General features: G+C 51.2%; 1 protein-coding gene across 4 annotated transcripts in view; it reads left to right on the forward strand.

The window, feature by feature from the left end:
• Positions 1-266: 266 nt before the first annotated feature.
• Positions 267-18,482, forward strand: part of RPH3AL (rabphilin 3A like (without C2 domains)) — a 39,382-nt gene continuing 21,166 nt past the window's right edge. The window contains exons 1-5 of one of the 4 annotated variants that reach the window (XM_082068566.1): positions 267-294; positions 8,248-8,358; positions 9,433-9,576; positions 11,530-11,659; positions 15,163-15,249. In XM_082068566.1, coding sequence (XP_081924692.1) covers positions 8,282-8,358; positions 9,433-9,576; positions 11,530-11,659; positions 15,163-15,249 — 438 coding nt within the window. In that variant the 5' untranslated portion in view covers positions 267-294; positions 8,248-8,281. Of the gene's footprint in view, positions 295-337; positions 409-3,546; positions 3,616-8,247; positions 8,359-9,432; positions 9,577-11,529; positions 11,660-15,162; positions 15,250-18,482 lie in introns of those variants that run through there. The other 3 variants (XM_082068564.1, XM_082068565.1, XM_082068567.1) reach the window with 3 other exon arrangements.

Genomic DNA, 18,482 nt, shown 5'->3' on the forward strand with positions numbered 1-18,482 from the left:
CTTTCCTTGTCTGTAGTTTGTGTTTCCTTTTTTTTTCTCAGTGAGTTTTTCTTCTGCTCTGGGGGTCCCGGGCCGCTCCCAGCCCACACCTGCCCGCACTCCCGCCGGGCGGCTCCGCTCCGAGCGCCGGCGCTCCGGACCGGGCCTTGGCGGCGGCCGGCGGGGCGTGTGCAGCGCGGCGCCGCCAGGGGGTGCCCGGGCCCGCGGGGGGGCGCGGAGCGGAACCCGGAGCGGAGCAGCGCGGGGCGCGGAGCGGGCGGCGCCGCCGGGGCTGGAGGCGGCGGAGCGGCGCAGGTGCGCTCCGTTTCCGCGTTGTCCCGGCGTGGGGTGCAGGAAGGGGGGGACGGCGGCTCCGCGTCCCGCCGTGGCCCGTGGTGGAGCCGGCAGCGAGGCCGGGCCGGAGGGCAGGTGGGTGCGCGGGGGGCCGGCGCGACGGGAGGCGGGCGGTGCTCAGCCCGCTGCGCTCTGCCCGGGGGACGCACGGAGGCTTCGTGCGGAGTTTGGAGCAGAGTTTCAGGTGTTTGTGCTCGCTGGCTGCCTGCACACCTCACTGTGTGCGGGGCCGGGGGGTGTGGCCCCTTCTGGCGAGCTGGGACAGGGGAGCAGCTTTGGGGGTGCCTGGGGCACCCAGAGCCGGAGCTCCACTGGTGGGAGAATCTTACCTAAAATGCTGCTGAAATGAGTCTGGAAATACAGCTGGGTGAACTGCGCAAGGCTGGATTTAGGTGGAGTTCTGCCTCCTGAAGGTAACTGAATAATGTGACACAGGTGTGAGGGGAAACAAGCCAGAAGTGGGAGGCTGAAGGCAACACACTCTGTCGAGAAATGATCAGCCCCAATGTACTTTTGAGGGCTGTTGCGCTTGTGCGGGTCATTGTGTCTGTGTGGTGGGAGCAGCCACGTGCATCCCGTGCAGGATGGATTGTCGTGATCCTTTTGGGTGCACTGACACAGGGTGAGGGGTACCTTTGTATGTGCAGGTAAGAATGACATGCTGTGCCTACTGCCAGGATTTTCAGCTTGCTGCAGCTTGCATCAGGTACTCCCCAGGGCATGGTCAAAGTCCATGGCTTTCTTTTTGCACATACTGACAACCTTCAGGGTGATAAAGGTCTTGGCGTTACTGCTGCCCGTGCTTGTCTGTTGTTCAAAGATGCCTGAAAGATCCTCACGTGCCTAAAACCAGTGCTATAGTTTAAGGATGGTGAGAAAGGATATTTCATCCCCCATCAGATGCAATGGCGGGCCTGTGGCTCGGAGCTGTGCTGGATAAGGAATTTTTGGCAAGGTGTGGGGTCAGGCTGCTCGGCAGAGTTTCTCCACTGGCTCTGACATGGTGCTTTTCCTGGTTCACTTGAGGTTACCCGCAAAATAGGCTGGCATGCGGTTCTCCTGCGAGGATTCCTTGACAAACGCTGGCCCGTGCTCAGTATTTCCTATGTCCAAGTCTTTCTAAGAAACTCGATGCTTCTCTGCAGGCTGGGAGGTGCCACCCTGCCAACCTCCACCCAGGAGGCCTCCTGAGCTTTTTAGCATATCAGAATAGTGAAATGAGTCTCTCTAATTGGCCATTTAGATGCTAATTTGCTTCTCCTAGGCCTATGCCAGATCAACCTGCCCCAGAATGTGAGTCAGAAAGAGCCTGCTGTCTTCATGAATTATTCACTTTGCACAACGCACCTGCCTGGCTGGGGATCAGAAGGAAATAGGGCCAAAGCCTGATAAATAAAGATACACCTTGGCAGGTGGAACAGCGCTGGCTTTCCTCCCCAGCATCGCAGGGTGCTGGGGAGCCGGCAGGCTGGCTTTGCTTGGGCAAAAACTGGTTCTTTATAGCTTACCATATATCAAATAGCCACGCTAATAAGTGCCTCTCATTAATACAGGATTGTTGATACCATGTGTTGGTTTTCCTGTGGAGCTGATTTTATCTTCCTGCTCACAGGACTGGCATGGACCTCCAGGGTATTGTATTTTATAAGCTTTTTAACAAGCTCAGTCTTAAAAGCAGTTAGGCTTCTTGCCACTGCTGGTAGGATTGGAAAGCAGCTCTCATGCATGGGGAACCTTCTTTGTTTCACCCCCTCATCTTCTCTCGTTCTTTTTCCGACTTGGCCTTTTGTGATAATGACACCTCTCACATTTCTATGTGCTGTGTTTAATTTGGGCTGGGCCAACCACATCCGAGTACACAGCTCTGAATGATGTTTTCCCTATTTTGCTGGCAGTGGTACTGCTTAGATTGAGCTTTCCTGGTGAGACAGACTGGAGAAAGTCTGTCTGATTGAGTTCTTAAGTTGTTGTCCCAAAGCTTGCCAAGGCTTTGTGGTGTTTGTTTGGACATTGTGTTTTCCTTGTCTCTGTTGGGCCAAGCTGCAGAGCTGCAAGTCAAGTCTGATCATATTGAATTCCTTGTGTCGCTTGGTTCCCCATCTGCCGCTGAGGCATTGCGCTCTTGTGGGGATTTGTCACAGGAAGAAATGGCAAAAGGCCATTTCTCAGCCGGGCGCTGTGCACCAGCCCAGCTCCCTCCCTTCCTGAGAACGAGGAGCAGGAAGGCGATGAGAATCCTTCGGCTCCACGTGTGCCCCCTGCCCACATAGCCCCTCTGAAATGTCCATGCCCACAGCAGGTGCTTTGCCGTTGGAGGGGCTGACAAACTGCTAGAGGTGGGTGTGGAGAGGCAGTTCTAAGTGCTTAGTGTGTGAAAGAACTCTTATAAAGCCCTGACTGAGGCCAGTGCTTACACAGGCACAGTTCCTGCCCTTCGCTGGCTCCGAGACTTGGCTGGATCTTCAAAGTCAAGTGTGTGTCTTCTGCCACGCTTCTACAGCCCCGAGGGTTATTCTGTCACTTTAAAGTTGTCGTGTGCTTTGAAATACAACTGTGGCACTAGGATCTTTAAAACATGAGGGAAGGCTTGTGTCTGGACTAAATAGCTTCTCCCTCCCTGCTGTGACTGGGAGGAAAAGGGACTGGCCGGCAGTGGGAGGGAGGCTGCGGCTGGGTTAACCTTATCCATCTCCACTAGTCATTTATCCTCTGTCATAGCAACAAGAGCAAACACTCCCTTAGTTGCTAAGGTTTCCCAGGCATAATGGGGTCTGGTGCACAGAGCAGAGAGTAATTACTCTGCCTCTTTGAGGGAGCAGCAGCAAAAAGGGAAAACAGGGCAGCACGGTACCTGGTGCAGGCTGGGAGTCCTGGGGGAGGTGACGCCCTCAAAGCAGGCGAGTTAATTACACCGGCACAGCTCGGCTGGGAATTGGGAACTCGTCTCCGGCCAAATGTTTAATTTTTGTTTTTAAATGAAGTATTTAAAAAAAAAATTGCCTAATTAATTTCCTATAAAACCAAATTAATATAGACACGAACTGCTTAGCTGAAATAACCAGGCAAATGAAAGCTGACTGGAGAGCTCCTTGTGGGCCTGTATAGGACATTTTTGTATTTGCAGGGCTCCGAGGAATTCATGCTTTATGGGCACCTGTAATCAGCCCCGCTGCAGGAGGGCTCGTGCAGGCTGTGCGTTCGCTGCCGTGAGGAGGTGTTTCTGCTGCAATCACTACCTCAATGTCAACAAGACCCTCCAGTTGTAACTTTGATGTAGTCAAGGTAAAGTCAGAATGTGTTTGAGGTGGAGGAGTGGGGAGGGGATTTTGTGTAGTGAGATGATGCTGGAAGGGCACATGAGCTGAAAAAGCGAGCTGATAAATTTGGAACAGAAGGATGCTTAGGGTGTTAGATAGAGTGCTACAGCCTGGCTCAGGGAGTGCGTGATCCAGGAATCTCCGGAGGCTGGGAGGGTGTTCTGGAAAAGCATTGCTGTGTTGTGCTCTTTTCTTACACTCTTCTTTAGGATCTGCTCTTGGAGCTGGTCTGATAGCAGGTACCGTGCTTGCTGGAGCATTGACGTGAACTACTATGACTGTGCTCTGGGTGAAGATACGTGATACTCATGTTGCTGTTCTGCTGAGAAAACTGGCCTTCTTTCACAGAAGAGCCTGAAATTGTTTGAAGAGCGTCACGTCAAAGGGCCGTGTCCACATACTGCTGGCAGTGGGGTCTAGATATGGGACATGCCAACAGGGCAACCTGCTGCCATCGCAGTCACTGGTTATGGTGCCGAATGTGCTGGGTGTTGGAGTGGGGATTGGAGTACGTTCAGAAATACCTCCTGCTGCTGTTGTGCTGCTTTGGGATGATGTGCCGGGTGTGGCTTGGTGAGGGGAGTGTAAGGGTGCTCGCCTGTCCCCTGCCTGTCCCCGTGGGGGTCCTGCTCTCTTTGGCATCTTGTGGTCACTCAGCAGGGACGTGGGGCCAGTCAGCAGTGTCACCCTGCGCTGTTCCCTTCACTCAGACCCCACTGGGAGACTTCTCCTTTGCAGACTGAAGCCCTGTTCTCAGGTGTCTTGTTCGGTGGCTGCAGAGCCCACATCTCATCACGGAGACAGCAGAAGCAGCGCGATGTCAGGGCTGCAGGCAGAGATGTGCTCAGCTGTGCGTCCTCCCAAACGCCCTGGCCCCATGCAAAGGGCTGGCTCGCTGCGGGGCAGCTCCTTCCTCGTAGTGCTCCCCAGGCTTCTGTGCCAAGGGCAGCCAGGTGGACGCAGATTTAATGAGCTTTTGTTTCACATGACTTCCTCCATCATAGGAAAGGAACAAACAGGTGGAGGGCTTTTAAAGCAGGTCATAGAGTATTGATAAGAGCTCCCTTTTAATTCTTAATTCAGGTAAAAAGCAGGATCTCAGAGTGGGAAGTTTTTCTTCTGTAACACTGAGTACTTGTGTTTCCCCTTTATTCTGGATGCAGTGTACCTGCAGCTGGCCCAAGAGCTGGGGGTTTCTCTTGTGCTCTCGCTGCTGGAGACCGGCTGCTTCTGCCCTTGGTTAGCTTGGAGAGAGGTGCGGAGGACAGGGAGGAGACGGCTCGGTCAGGTAGGTGCTAACTGGGGTATTTTTGAGAGAGAATGCAGTGAAGCCTGACTGCAAGAGAGGGATGTTCCACCACCGCCCTGGCTGGCGTGGCTTTGCTATCTTGGTGTTTCTGATTAGGCTGATTCCAGTGTACTTCTTGTCCTGTACAGAGATAAGAGGGAGGATGCTTCATGCCTTCCAGATACTGGTGGCATTTCTCTGGCATCGTTCCCGTGGCCATGCAAGATATTCCTTTCCCTCCAGTCCTGCTAGTGCTCCTGTTTCTGTCCCAGCAGACCGTGTACTGCAGTCCCATGTCATTCTTCTTTCCTTTTATGAGGTAGTTGTGTCAAACCACACCAGGGTTTTTTCAGAGGAAAGGTGCAAAACCCTCTGCAATGCCAGTTTACATCAGAGGGAGCAGCAGACAACCAGTGCTGCTGGAAGAAAATGCTCCTATAAATGTTTTAGGGAATAATCTATCAGAAAACCATTTTGGGATATGATGGATCTCTAGGCTGCATTTTGTTTTCCTTCCGTCTTGGCAGATGCTACTCAGGCAATGGTGGAGAACAGAAAGCGTATGCTGAGTAACAAGAGGCAAAAGAGCATGACACTGCTTGTTTTTGTTCAGTCATGCTGAGAAAAGCACAGTGTGGTAGGAGGCTGGAGAATGTGTTCAGGTCTCTCCTGAGAAAAACGCTCAGCTGATGTGCTCTATTCTGACTTGCCTTCAGCTCTGTTAGAGCAGATAAAGCTCTGCACCGGGGGGGCAGATGTATTCAGTGCTTCTTTCCACCCTGAAAGCACAGCTGCTGGCAGAGCAAACTCCTCTGCCCTGACCGTGGTATGGGGCTCATCTCCAGTTCTGGCTTTTATGCTAAACGTGGCACAGCTGCCAAGCGCCCGTCGTGTCGGTGCGGCTGTTGCGTTCAGCCGCGCCAGCGGACGCGGCGTGCGTGGGCTGTGCTGCTCTTCAGGTGTGCATGAGTGGGAGGGAAGAGTACGTGGTATATCTCCAGAGTAATTTAATATATGCATTTGTGTGGGGAGGTACATGTGCGTATAATCCTGTTAACAACACATCACAGGCTTGGAAAATCTCTGGAAAATCCAAGTTTAGCAATTCTGCGTGAAACTGTAGCTTTTTCTCTGTTTATAATGCTGGCCTGGGGGCGGGAGCCTCCGTATTCTTTTGCTGTTAATTCTTGATTGCTCCCCTGTGAGTGGGATGTGTGTGGGGACTGCGTTATCTCCTCGCTTGAGATCATGAAGAAGACGAAAAGTGCAGGTGTTCTGGGACAGAATGGAAATGCAAACCCACAGCTTGTGTGGTACTGAGCAGAGCAGGGAAAGTAGTTGGTGAACTGAAGATGCTAGGGTTCCTGCGTTTCTTCTAAGCATGATCCCTTTCAAAAATTATCACCTTAACTCATGTAGTAAAAGTTTAAAAAATGGTGTGTGACACTTCTGTCTGTCCTGCCTGTCTCAACTCTGTGCTGAACCTTCCTTGCAGCCTCCCATCTCCGTGCCTCCCTTTGCTGTATGCTCAGACTGTGCTGCTGAGCATTGTGGTGAATTGTTAGAGCCTTCACCCTTTTTATACATCTGTCCTTCTGCACTGAAAGAAATCTGTGCTTTGTGTGGAATTCTTCCTCTTCTCTCCTACCTGTTGTGTAAGTGCTGAGTTTTCAGACTCTCCAGAAACTGGATGGTCAGAGAGGAGGGAACTGATTCATTGCTTGTCACCGTTGTGGCTCTCAAGGCTGGCGTGGGGTTTGGCAGGAGACAGCTGCCAGTTCTCCGACACAGGTTAGTGTTTTGCTGTGGGAGGGTGTCTGTGACACGTGAGCTCAGCCTAGGGAGAGAGGGTGGATTTGCGCAAGCTGAACGCCTGCCTAAGAGGCCAAGGCCGCGCAGCCCGCGGTGCCGCCGTGCCTGGCACAGCGGCAGAAAGCTCGGTGTGGCAGCCGCAGATAGCGAGCTCGGCGCGGCACGCTGGACCGCGGCACCGCTGGGGTGAGCGTGCTGCGGGCTGAGACGGGAACACGTGTTTTCGTGGGAACTGCTGCACGGTTTGCAGGTGATATACCCTGCGTGCTGTTGTACCTGATTGGTGTTTGCCAAACAGCATTAAACACCTTATCTCTGCCCAGCAGGTATGGTTTCAAAGCCGGCAAGTGTCTCTTCTGGGGAAGGTAAGGATTATTATGCATTAGGGCTTGTGAGATGCTTGCTGTGCTGGAGAGCAAGGCCAGCACAGGGCCCCACTGGCCTGATGGATAAGAGGGTGGGTTTGAGTCCCAGCTGCGGTGACTCACCGCCTCCCAGCAGGTGCCTATGAGAACCTGGATGGGGAATGCAGGAACTGAGGAGCAGGGGGCAGCCTTATGCCCAGCCGAGAAGGAGGAGGGTCCATTCCGCAATGGGAATGGACCGCACTGAACCTCCCGAATAGGGCAAGCAAAACCAAACTATAACATTGTGGAAGGCGGTTAGAGGTGACTCGGTCACCCTCCATCAAAACAGCAATCGCAAAGCAAAAACGGTCGTGGCAAGAGCCTCCTTCCTAAAGGCAGCGAGAAGGGTCAGTATGATATGCAACCCTGCACACATTCAGAGCTGCCTTTACTGGTCAGTTCACAGTGAAATTGTTGTTGAACACAAGAAACCGCTGGTGTGATCGTGCCTGTTACAGGAGCTGCAGTAGATGTGCTGCAAGAGATGCTGTCTTAGACATCAGAGAATGCAAACAAGCTGCTATTGTAGGCTGTAGTTATAAATATCAGGCTATTATGGAGGCAGTTTTAATGAACGAACTGACTTGCCACTATTCATGCTGATTGTCGTGTGGGTTTTTGTTTGTTACCCCATTAAGAGGTTAAAAAAAAGGCAACTGTAGCTTCTTTGTGTCCTTTAGGGTGGCATTGTCTGTCAGTGCCGCAGCACTGGGGTTCTGGACGTGATGAGGCGGAGATTATTCTTACAAGCAATGCTTTTCTCTAGTTTGAAATGAAAAATCAGAACTGACAAAGAGTCTCTGGCTTTTTTTCAGAGCACCATAAAATCTAAACTTCCAGTCTTGTCTTCAAGGTATTTGAAGATGCTTATTGGCTTATGTTTTATGAGGATGATGGTATGTTTTTATGGCTGTCTTTGGGTGACAGTCTGTCTGCTTCCCATGTGTGTGACACCAGCAGATCACTGCTGTTTTGCTTGCCTGAACAGTGGCCCTTTGGGATGGTTAATAAGGCTGTGCCAAGCACTGCCTTGTGCTTTCTTGAGGCTGGGGTGGCAGCTGTGCTCAGTGCTGGCATTTGCTTCTTACAGGTGTGATCCTGCGGCTCGTCCCCAGCCCGGTGCCATGGCCGACACGATTTTCAGCAGCGGGACGGGACAGTGGGTATGTCCCAACGACCGGCAGCTCGCGCTGCGTGCCAAGTGAGTCCTCACCCCCCTCCTCCCCTTCCAGCCTCAGCTCTGGCCTGAATGGTTTCCCAGTGTCTCTGTGGAGCACTGACCCACCAGCCTTATGCACAGCCTAAATATAATTGATCGCATCCCTCAGCTGCCAGCGTTCTTTTGTTTTAGGGACTTGTCATTTGATCTCATTTTCCCCTGAAGTTAAATTACTGCATAACCTTAAGTACAAAAGGGATGGAGATGAGTCAACCACAGGAATTGCATTTATTTTTTTGGATGCTTTCCTTCTCTGGCAGCCAGTACACTGCCACTTCTTGTCTGAACGTCTGGGATCAGCCTGCTGTGGAGTGTTAGAAAATAGGGGGTCACCCTGTGTTTGAGGGGAGTGCCTGAGTGTGAACAGTGAGCGCTGCTGCCACTTCTCCAGCCTTCACCTGAAAGCCTTGTTAAAACAGCTGTGTCTGATAGTGCCCTGCATTCTGCTTGCAGCTGTGACTTTATCCAGTGACCTCTAAAGCCCTGCTGAATGGTAATTAATTGAGCTGTGAAAGCTTCCGCCTGTCCCCAAGTGAGCTGAGGAGAAATGTCAGCTGCTGATGTGAGGCACGGAAAGCGGCTTGCTAAAGTCCTCATGAGGCCTGGGTTAGACCAATGGAGGATGTTGCCAAATTTATATTTCTAAGCATGCCTGGTGATTTGTGTGTTTGAACTGAGGACCTTAGAAATGTGTGATCTGGAGGAAGGTGCAGATAATCCCTGTGTTCTGGAGTCTGCTGTTGGCATTTGTGGTGTCTGGTGTCAGATCCCACCTCTGCAAGGGTTCCCCCAGGACATCGGTTGTCTTTACGAGTGGTAAAATACAAACTGGAGCAGAAAGGGGAATGAGGGGGCAGGGAGAGATGGCACAGCACTTGGTGCTGCTGGAGGAGTGACATGGTGGTCTGGTCAGTGACAAGATATTGTCACTTAGGACATTAGCCAGGGAAGGCTGGTGCAGGCTCTGTGTGCCTGGCAGGTTTGGCCTGTGGGGCAGGTCAAAGGTTTCGTGCTTTCCTTTCACAGCTCAGTTCTTCCCTCCGCTCCCTCCCACAGGCTCCAGACGGGTTGGTCAGTGCACACATTCCAGACTGAGAAGCAGAGGAAGATGCAGGCTCTGAGCCCACAGGAACTTGAGGTCATTCTGGAAGTAATCCGCAAGGCAGAGAGGTTGGACATCATTGAGCAGCAGCGCATCGGGTATGGTCACGTTTGTTTGTCCGCTTTCCTCTGAAGGAAAGGTCAGTGCAGACAGAGGAGTGGCTCTCCTGGCTGCCTGAGCTCAGCCTGCGTCAGTCTGAGCATCCCTTAGGTCAGTTATTTTCCCGTCCCATGTTGCTTGTTTGGAGGAGATGAACACTGGGAAGGATGTGATGTTTTCCTTCTCCTCATGTCTTCTTTGAGCCTTGGCACTTGCTGTGGTTGCAGCAGTCCATGGTAAATGCTGCCTGTGCAATGGCAGCTGGGCCAGTGGCTCTGGAAGAGGCTGGGGAAGATGCCGAGCTGTGCCCACGGCTAGTGGATGGCACGGCTTGGAAACCGCTGCTGGCAGCCCAGTTAGGTTTTCCCTTGTCAGCAGCAGCCCCCTGGGATTTTTCCTGGAGTAGCGAATGAGTTTATGTTCTAGTTGGCTGAGCCCTCTGGAAGGGGGTTGCTAGCTTGAATTATTTAATTTACAGGCATCCTTTTGCTGCTGCAGATTTCCATTTGCTTTCAGTCCTGCTGGAGGTCTGGCCTCAGCTGTGTCTGTGGCCGTCCTACGCTGATTGCCTTTCAGGCTGGGGAGCTGGGCAGTCCTGCAGTGTTTCCCAGCAGCGTTATGTGTTTGTGAGACAGGAAACCCCAGTGACTCCCATCCTGTGTCCAGCAGGCCCAGCTTCCCTCCCCTGCGCTTCGCTCTGTCCCGGTGCGGTGCACAGGAGTGTTAACGAGAACTGGCAGTGATGTTTGTGTGATATGTGGGAGGCCCCAGCAGCGCCAGGAGCAGCTGGTGACCCTGAGGGGCTGCTCCTTCCTGTGCAGTTCTTGGTGTAGCTGCAGAAAGCGATGGCCTCGCAGTTCCCCGTGCTGAAGCGTTCTCTGAAATGCCTTGGTTAACTCCTGGGAGTTCTCTTGTGCTGAAGTCAAGGCTCATAAATCCACTAACGACGGCTCAGCCCGGCTGTGCTGTCTGACCTCATCACCACAGGCTGTACCTCTTTCAAACAGACCTTGCCTTCCTCTCAGTACGGGACTTGGTTGATGGGACATTAGCACTAATGAGAAAGGAGGTTGCATGGGTAGCAGGACTGTGTTTTCTCCCTGAGCTGCATGCACGTGCGTGGCTGCAGCTGGTCACTGCCTCTGATGGATGGCCCGGCTGTTATCGTCCCCATCTACAAATGGATGCCTGGGCATTGCCAAGCAGCGATCGCATGACAGCAGCCTCGCTCTGCATGCTCTCCACATCCTGCATCCTAATTGCTCATCCCGCCTTCCTTCCCTTTCGGAGTCCTGCTGCTATGGACATTGTGCATACATATGTGCTTCTGTCTTCCAAGCAGGCTGTCAAGTGAAGCAGGGAGCAGTTACTGACATTCCTGTGCTGCAGTCAGGCTCATTTTGGTCTGATGGCTTCAGTCTGGCCTTTCTGCCTGCAGTGCTGTTTTCAGGGAGTATATGTAAAAGCAGAGCAGGGCTTGGCAGGTCTGAGCCCTTTCCCGGTGCTGTCTGACTTTCCCTGAGCTGAGCACTGAATGCTTTTCTTGCTCTACAAGCAAGAAGTCCTTGTACTGAGACTGTGTGGCCTCGGTGACACTGAGCTCCTGGAGGATGTGGGACCAGTCCCCACTTGTGAGCTGTCTGCCCTGCACCCACTATCTGAGTCAGACCTGTCAGCGGTATTTGCAGTTTTGATTATTCTGAGCTTGGTGAGCACTGGTAGATGGATTTTACAGAGGTTTGTATCCCCTGAAGACCAAGAGCCAGCTGATAGGAAACACTGAGTGCAGAGGCTGAAGTGAAAGTCCATGTGGTCCCAGCAAGGAGCCCAGAACCACACAGAAGCAAAGGCGGCTGAGTCTGGAGCACATCTGTATGTTTTTTGCCTTGGTGCCATGGGCTTCAATTCCCCAGGTGAGTCCTGTGACCTCTGCTCTGCCCCGTTCCCCGCAGGCGCCTGGTGGAGCGGCTGGAGAACATGAGGAAGAACGCGATGGGGAACGGCCTCTCCCAGTGTCTGCTCTGCGGTGAACTGCTTGGGCTGCTGGGCAGCACCTCGGTCTTTTGTCAGGATTGCAGAAAGGTGGGTTTGGTCACACAGGTTCTGCCTGTTCCCAGTAGCAAATCTGTCCAGAAAAGATCACTAGGCCTCTGGGAAGCTGGATAGCTCTGCAGAGTTAACTTATCTTAGCCTGCTTGTCTAGGTTGGTGCTGTCAAACCATCAGGTTTTCTTTTCCACACTGATTATCTTATTCCTTGGGATCCTAAAGTACCTAAACTGCACTGCATCCAGGAATGTGTCTCTTCAGAGGACTCAAGTCCATGTTCAAGTTCCAAAGCAGTGTCAGGTTTCCAGCCCTGTGCATCAGTGCCTGTGTTTGTGTATGTTGTTGGCAGGACGTGCGGGTGCTGTTTGAGAGGCAGCATCAGTTTGCAGGGGGACTCCTGTTCTACCAGTGCCCGGTGGGACAATCATTTCTTGTCTAGACTCTGCATCCAAGGGGTTAATGTGGATTGCTGTGGAGATGATGATCTCCAAGGCAACCACCTTATCCTCTCTCTGCTGGGAGGCTGTTTTCCCTGCACTTGAAGCCCGTCTTTCCTTGGGGAGGTACCTCTGTGAGTGACTTTGCCTCAGCATGTTGCCCGGGGAGAGCTGAGGGTACTTGCTGGGTGCAGGAGTGTTTCTGAGCTGCTGCTGGCAGGGTGGAAGAGAACAGCCTGTGCTGGCTCTGTCCCTTGCTTGTGTCACCCAGCTCATCACTGAGGAGAAGCACTGGGCAGGGAGCTGCTGGGAGCTGCTCTGGGTTTGCTGCCCAGTGAGATCCTCCACTGGATCCAAGTTGCAGAAGGCACTTGACTGAGGCAGGGGTTGCGTAGAAAATTGCTTGTAAGGCGGTGACTGAGAAAATCAACACAAAACTTTGGACCTCTGGGTCCTAAAGCAGGGAGAAAGTAGTTTTGTAGGAAGGGCTGGGGAAGGAAGCAGCAGGAAGGTGTGTGCCATACAAGGTCTGGTTGGAACGGGAGCCCCAGGGCAGCTCTTGGGGAGCAGCGTGGGCTCTGCACGCACACGTCTGCAGAACTCGGGCTGGGTGGCAGACAGGAGGCGGCTGGCTGCTTCCTGCAGTTCAAGCACGTGGAATAACAGGATGTGCTGTGCTCTTGCTGCCTTCCCTTGGCGGTTCTGCTCTCACCTTGTCAGACGCCAGCGAGGTCACGTTGCTACAGCGCTCTCTGACCTCCTCCTTGTGAGCCCTGTACAGTCGTGAGGAGGCACAAGCTGCACAGACACTTCCGTGCCCTGTACGTTTGTGGTTGCAGGTGACAATCCCCAGCTGGTGGGGCTGTGTGAGCCCAGCGCTCTGGGACTGCTCTCACTGTTTATTTTTTTGGTGGTTATTCCCTTTGTTCCTGCAGTCTGTTGGGCAGTTCAGGAGGATTCATAGCCAGGGTGATTTAAGGTGAGACCCTACTTTTGCAGTGTGTGTTTCGCAGCTGCTTTCAGCTTGGCTGCACTTTTCAGGTGTGCGTGAGCTCAGGGTGAAGCTGTTGGGGTGCCCTGGGCTTTTCCCCTTACTGCGTTTTGACATTGGGGGCTTGGAGAACAGTCAACCCTTTGGCAGAGCACACAGGGTGGACTGTTACTTTAAGCTTGTTCCCTCTTGTCCGGGGGTATCCATCACTTCTGCAGTGTTGTATGCAATAAGCAATGACTTGTCAGGGAATTATGGATTTTTAAAGTTCATATTTTTTCTTGCTAGCTTTGCTCTGTTAGCATCTCATTGCAGCCTGTTTAATTCAATAACAGGAGTTGTTGTAATGATGCATCTGAAATGTAGCAAAGAACTTACCTTCAGCAAGTCCCTTCTGCTGCATAGGGGTTCTATATTTCCTGTAGCTTGGTGGATTTTTGAAGCACCATCTTCTGCTTTATGGAGAATATTTTTGATATTAGTATTTATTACCTTAGAAATAAATGCATTATGGCAAGACAAAGATGTATGCAAATCCAGGTGTGTTAACAATAGCGGTAGTTAGATAAAGCGCAGTGTGTCATTTGCCATGCAGGAGGTATCAGTATCATCTATAAAAGGTGAAGTATAAGCACGAGAAGAAAGTGCTTTATTGTGTACTTAGTGAGGAATGGGGCTGCGTTTAATGTCCTTGATTTTTATGTCTTCTTCTGAGGGGTTGTGAGCGATGCTCAATTTTCCAGCTAGTCTGCAGAGAAGGGGAGGAGGAAAGCCCGTTTTTATATTGGAACTTTCAAAATTTATGGCCGGGGATAAAATCTCTTGGAAACTTCCACTAGAGGGAGTGATTGAATGTGCTATACGCGTGGGGATTGGGATCTTTGAGGGTATTTAAGGTGAGTTGCTGCATCAGGTATTGGTTGGAGGGAGGGAGAATTTGGGGTAGCTCAGGTGGTGTCTCCTAATTGTATCTGCAATCCCCCTTGGCTTGGGTAGCGCCATGTTGAATATCAATGCACCAGACCCAAGAGGTTGTTCCTTATTTCTCTGGGGGGATGAGGATGAGGACAAGAACAGAGATGGAGAGGGGCACCAACCTCTGCGGGGCTGCTGGTGCTGCCTCTGCTCTCTGTGCAGCAGGAGTCGGGGACAGAGCTGCCTCCAGACTATGTTGGCCAAGAGAGTTGGGTGCGTTTATTTGTGCGGTGAAGCCATAGCCTCAGGTACCATCGCTCTACCACTCTCCTTCTCCAGCGCTGAGTGAGCCGCTGAGACTTTTGTCGCTGGACACAGATCTCCTGGCTCTGGAGCAGCCTGGTTAGGGGGGTATGTTAAACCTTAGCTGGGGGGATTAAGTTCGCATGTCTCTCTAAGCAAGGTTTTGCTCTCCAGGGCTCTTTTGTGAGTGGCTTTTGCTCTGTGAGGATCAAAGAACTCATTCCATTTCTCATTCAAGCTGTAAGCCAAGCCTGATACACATCAGCTTCATTATATAATATTAGGTGATTCAGGTTGTAAATGGCTTGTAATGCCAGCGGAGACGTGAAAGTTCCCTCGTGCAGCAACAGAGGCCGTGTGGCGCTATCAGGCGTTGTGCTCGGGAAACGTGCACATCGGCACAGCCACAAATCTACAGCTGCCCAGCGTGTGCCGAAAGGCAGGGGAGGCTGTGGGGTGTGAGACATGGGGCGAGGGGAGGAGAGGCTTTCCAGTCCTGCACAAACTCATGCTCGTTTGGTACTTGGTTACAGCTGCTTTCCGTGCCACGCTGATTTGGTTTTAGGATTTAGATGAATAAAAGACATGCTCTAGAAATATGCCTGTTGCTCACGGGTTTGATTTGCCCTGTCCAGTTCTCACCCTGCAGTCAAGGACTGCGCTATAGATTTCCCTTTGCCTCAGCTCACTATGGACCTGAAGCAGCTTCCTGCCATCAGTGGTTCTCCAAGATAAATAAGAAAATTGTGCCATGTTTAGGTTTTTAAGGCAAGAAAACCAGAACTGTTGGAACAGATGCTTCTCAGCCTTCTCTCTCCCATGGGCTCTGTGGCTGTGGAGAGCTGCTAACGCCACCTTTTTTCTTCTTTTTTTCTTCTCTACTTGTTTCAGAAAGTTTGTACCAAGTGTGGAATAGAAACCTTTGGAGCTCAGAAACGTCATCTTTGGTTGTGCAAGATCTGCAGTGAACAGAGAGAGGTAAAATGTAGCTGTGGAGAGATGGGGCTCAGCAGCATGTGCCTACCTGCCCCACGTCTGTGCTGAGTGTGTGTGCTCGTTCCTGTCCCTTCCCTCCCATGGGGAGAGGAGCTTGGGATGGGCTTTGGGAGGCTTGGCTGGAGGCCACGCAGGGTCAATGAATACACACAGTGATGACAACTTTGCTTTTTGAGGGGGTGGAGGGGAAAAAACCCACCAGTCCCTACAGCCTGTGTGGCTTTGTGGGGATTTTCTATCTGTGGTCATAAAGAGACTGTTAACTTCTGCTGCTGAGCTCTTTCCCTCCTAGCTCTGTGGCAAATAAACTTGGCTAACACTGGTTCTTTAATACAACTGGAGACTTCTAGAGCGTAGCTGCAATATTTGTCCCTCTAAAAATAACTAGGATTGCAGCTTTTAAGTCTGTTTGCCTCCCTGCCTGCGAAATCCCATAACTTGCCAGTGTGTTAGGCTTCCAGTGCAGGTCCCTACGTTTTTGTATCCTTCATCCTTGACGTTACACTGCAAAAGTAATAGCCTGCTTCAATTTCTGTCTGCCAGCAGCATCCACCAACATCGGGCTTGCTGCTCTACAGTGAAGTTCAGTGAATTTGTTCTGTGGTTGCAGAAGGATTTTCAGTTGTTCCCATCAATTTATTTTGGGCTTTTGCTTGTGGTCCTTGAACATCAATCCAGTGCAGGTACTTCTGACCACTGCAACCAACTGTGAAGCTGGGGAGCTTTACTAAATCAAGGTTTGAAGTGTCATGAGAGCATTTCTGTGGGTGTTTGAGACACTGAATTTTTTTTTTATACTGGTTGTGGAGACTTAGCATTGCTAAGGTTTTATGTAGGAGAGGTTTGTCTGTGTGGGAGCACTGGCCAAGTTCTTGTTCAGGTAAGATGAGAGGTACATGGATGCTGCTGGGCTTTAACTTCTGAACAGCAGCGTGGGTAGGAGAGGCAGAAAGCATTCTAGCTCCTTGGATATTGCTAATAATTTCATATACTGAATCATCCAGGTGTTTCGAATTCCAAATGAAGGTCCCAAAATGGAGAGCGAGGAAGGTCAAGATATATTCTGTGTTCTGCAGGGAGATGGTATAGGACTAAAATTGACTTTATTTATTTTATTTTATTATTTCTGTATATTTCACATCCCACACTATATAATTGGGTTTTTCCCTATTTCTTATAAAAATGAGGAGCTGTGGTCACTGGACAGAGAAGAACATTGACCTGTCCAGTAAGTGTTATGAGTGGCCAGTGTGTGTGAGGGTAGGGTCACCTTCAGAGCTCGCTCTCTCCGTGAAACCTGAGATACAGCCAAAGCGCTCCCCTAATGAAAATGAATGGAACTTGCCCTCTTAGACTAACTAAAAATTGCCTCATCTTACCTCCCTGCCCTAAGCTTCATCCTTTTTCTTTTTCAATTCTCTTTAAGGGTGGTTCAGGTCCATCTCCTTTTCTGTTTGTGGTGATGCTGGTGCCCTGACCAGGAGGAGGTTGGAAGAGTCACAGTGTGGACACGCAGACAGGCATCGAGTCATATATCTTGTCTTCCCACATGCTCTACTTTTTATCCAGGGGGAAGGCAGGGAAGCATTGGGAATTAGCAGAAGCCTTGAGGCATGTCGGCCAGGGCGAGGAAGCTGAAGCAATATCAGAATAAATGCCTGGAAAGTGGCTTTGATCAGCTCCTCTGTCAGAGTCTGTGTGAGGAGGAGACGGGGCTCTTAGGCTGCTGGCTGGTACTAGTGCAGTTATTGGAGCTGGTTCAGGTGTCATGATATTACAGAGTGTGCACTAAACTACCAGGTTTCTTTTAAGCACTTGTGTTCGCAACCAGTTCCTTGTTGCCATCTGTTTCTGTGGTCTGGATCTGTCTTGTGTTGCCATCTGCTCTGGACCAAACCCATTTGGCCATGCTCTTTGCTGAAGGTTGCATTTGCTATCAATGAGCGCAGATGGATGTCTGCTCTTTGGTTCAGATATTTCCATTTCTGCCTAACCTGCATGGTGAATTGGTATCGGCACCATTTCATTTCCCGGGATGAAGGCAGGGAGCTTCAGGAACCCACTGAAGCGCTTTGGGTTGTGTGATGCAGTAACAAGCCAATATCACCCTTCTCTCCCCTTCCTCATGCAGTGTCTGAGCAAAGTTCTTTAGCCCATGCCAACAAAGCACGTGCTTAAGTAGGCTTGTCCTAAGCCACAGAGCTTTGGCAACATCTCCCAACTTGTTGGGCTGTGCTTAGGCCACTAAATGTGGCCGTCTCCGGGGGGTGAATGTTTGGTGCTGGTCAGGAGTGCCCCCCCAGCAGATGTGTTGAGATGTGATGTTTCCAAGCGGGGTGATTCCCTCCACATCAGCGCTTTGATCGCCACCTAATTTTCTGAGCCACTGCTCAAGCTATTTGGGGGTGATATTTGTGAAGCTCTCAGCCCTGTTAGTGAGTCTGTCAGGCACTGAAATGAGAAAGGGCAGTCATTTGGAAATTTGGGTTGACTAAATAATGTCGGCTGGAGTTAATAAGTGTCATCTGGCTGTGACAAGAGCCTAGGACTAGAATTATCCCCTTTAGCCTTTGCCAGGCACTGAGTGAGCACGTGAGTCTTGTGGCCCACCAGGATCCCGAGCCAGGATAGTGAGGTTGGACATTCACACACATCAGCTAACGTGTGCAGCATTGTTCACACATCCTGAAGCTTTCACCCCTCCATCTTCCATGTTATTATTTATCCCTGTAGGCTTGATTTAAGCCAGCGTAAGTTCAGTGACACATAGTAGTCGTCGTCTTGCTGTGTGGACGAAGTCTGTGCTGGCTTCAGTTATGATTAAATCATGAGTACGCCTGGGTCAAAATGAAGACCAAAGTAACAGTCTCTTGTTTACATCAGTTTTTCAGCTGGAGTCGAATGTTTGATGCCCACAGGTCCCTTTCAGAATCCCAGCCTCAGCCACTCAGAAGTGTTCTTTGCTGCTTTCGGTTTCCTTGAAAACCTCCTCTGGGAAGGCTGTGCTGCGTAGTGATGAGGAACAAGTTGCTCTGACACTGCCTTATTTCTGGAGAGTGGAGCTGATTAATGGATTCTGCCTGCTGCTTGCGTCCCAGTGCTCCAGAAGCAAAACAGTGTGTTCGGCAGCACTCGAGCTGCTGAGTGTGATGGGTGCACGCAGGGTGAGGGTCTCCAAGGTGCCAGAGAGGTGCTGGGAGGAAAGTACTGTGTTC

Source organism: Streptopelia decaocto (assembly GCF_964273445.1).
Source record: "Streptopelia decaocto genome assembly, chromosome: 18".
Classification (NCBI taxonomy): domain Eukaryota; kingdom Metazoa; phylum Chordata; class Aves; order Columbiformes; family Columbidae; genus Streptopelia; species Streptopelia decaocto.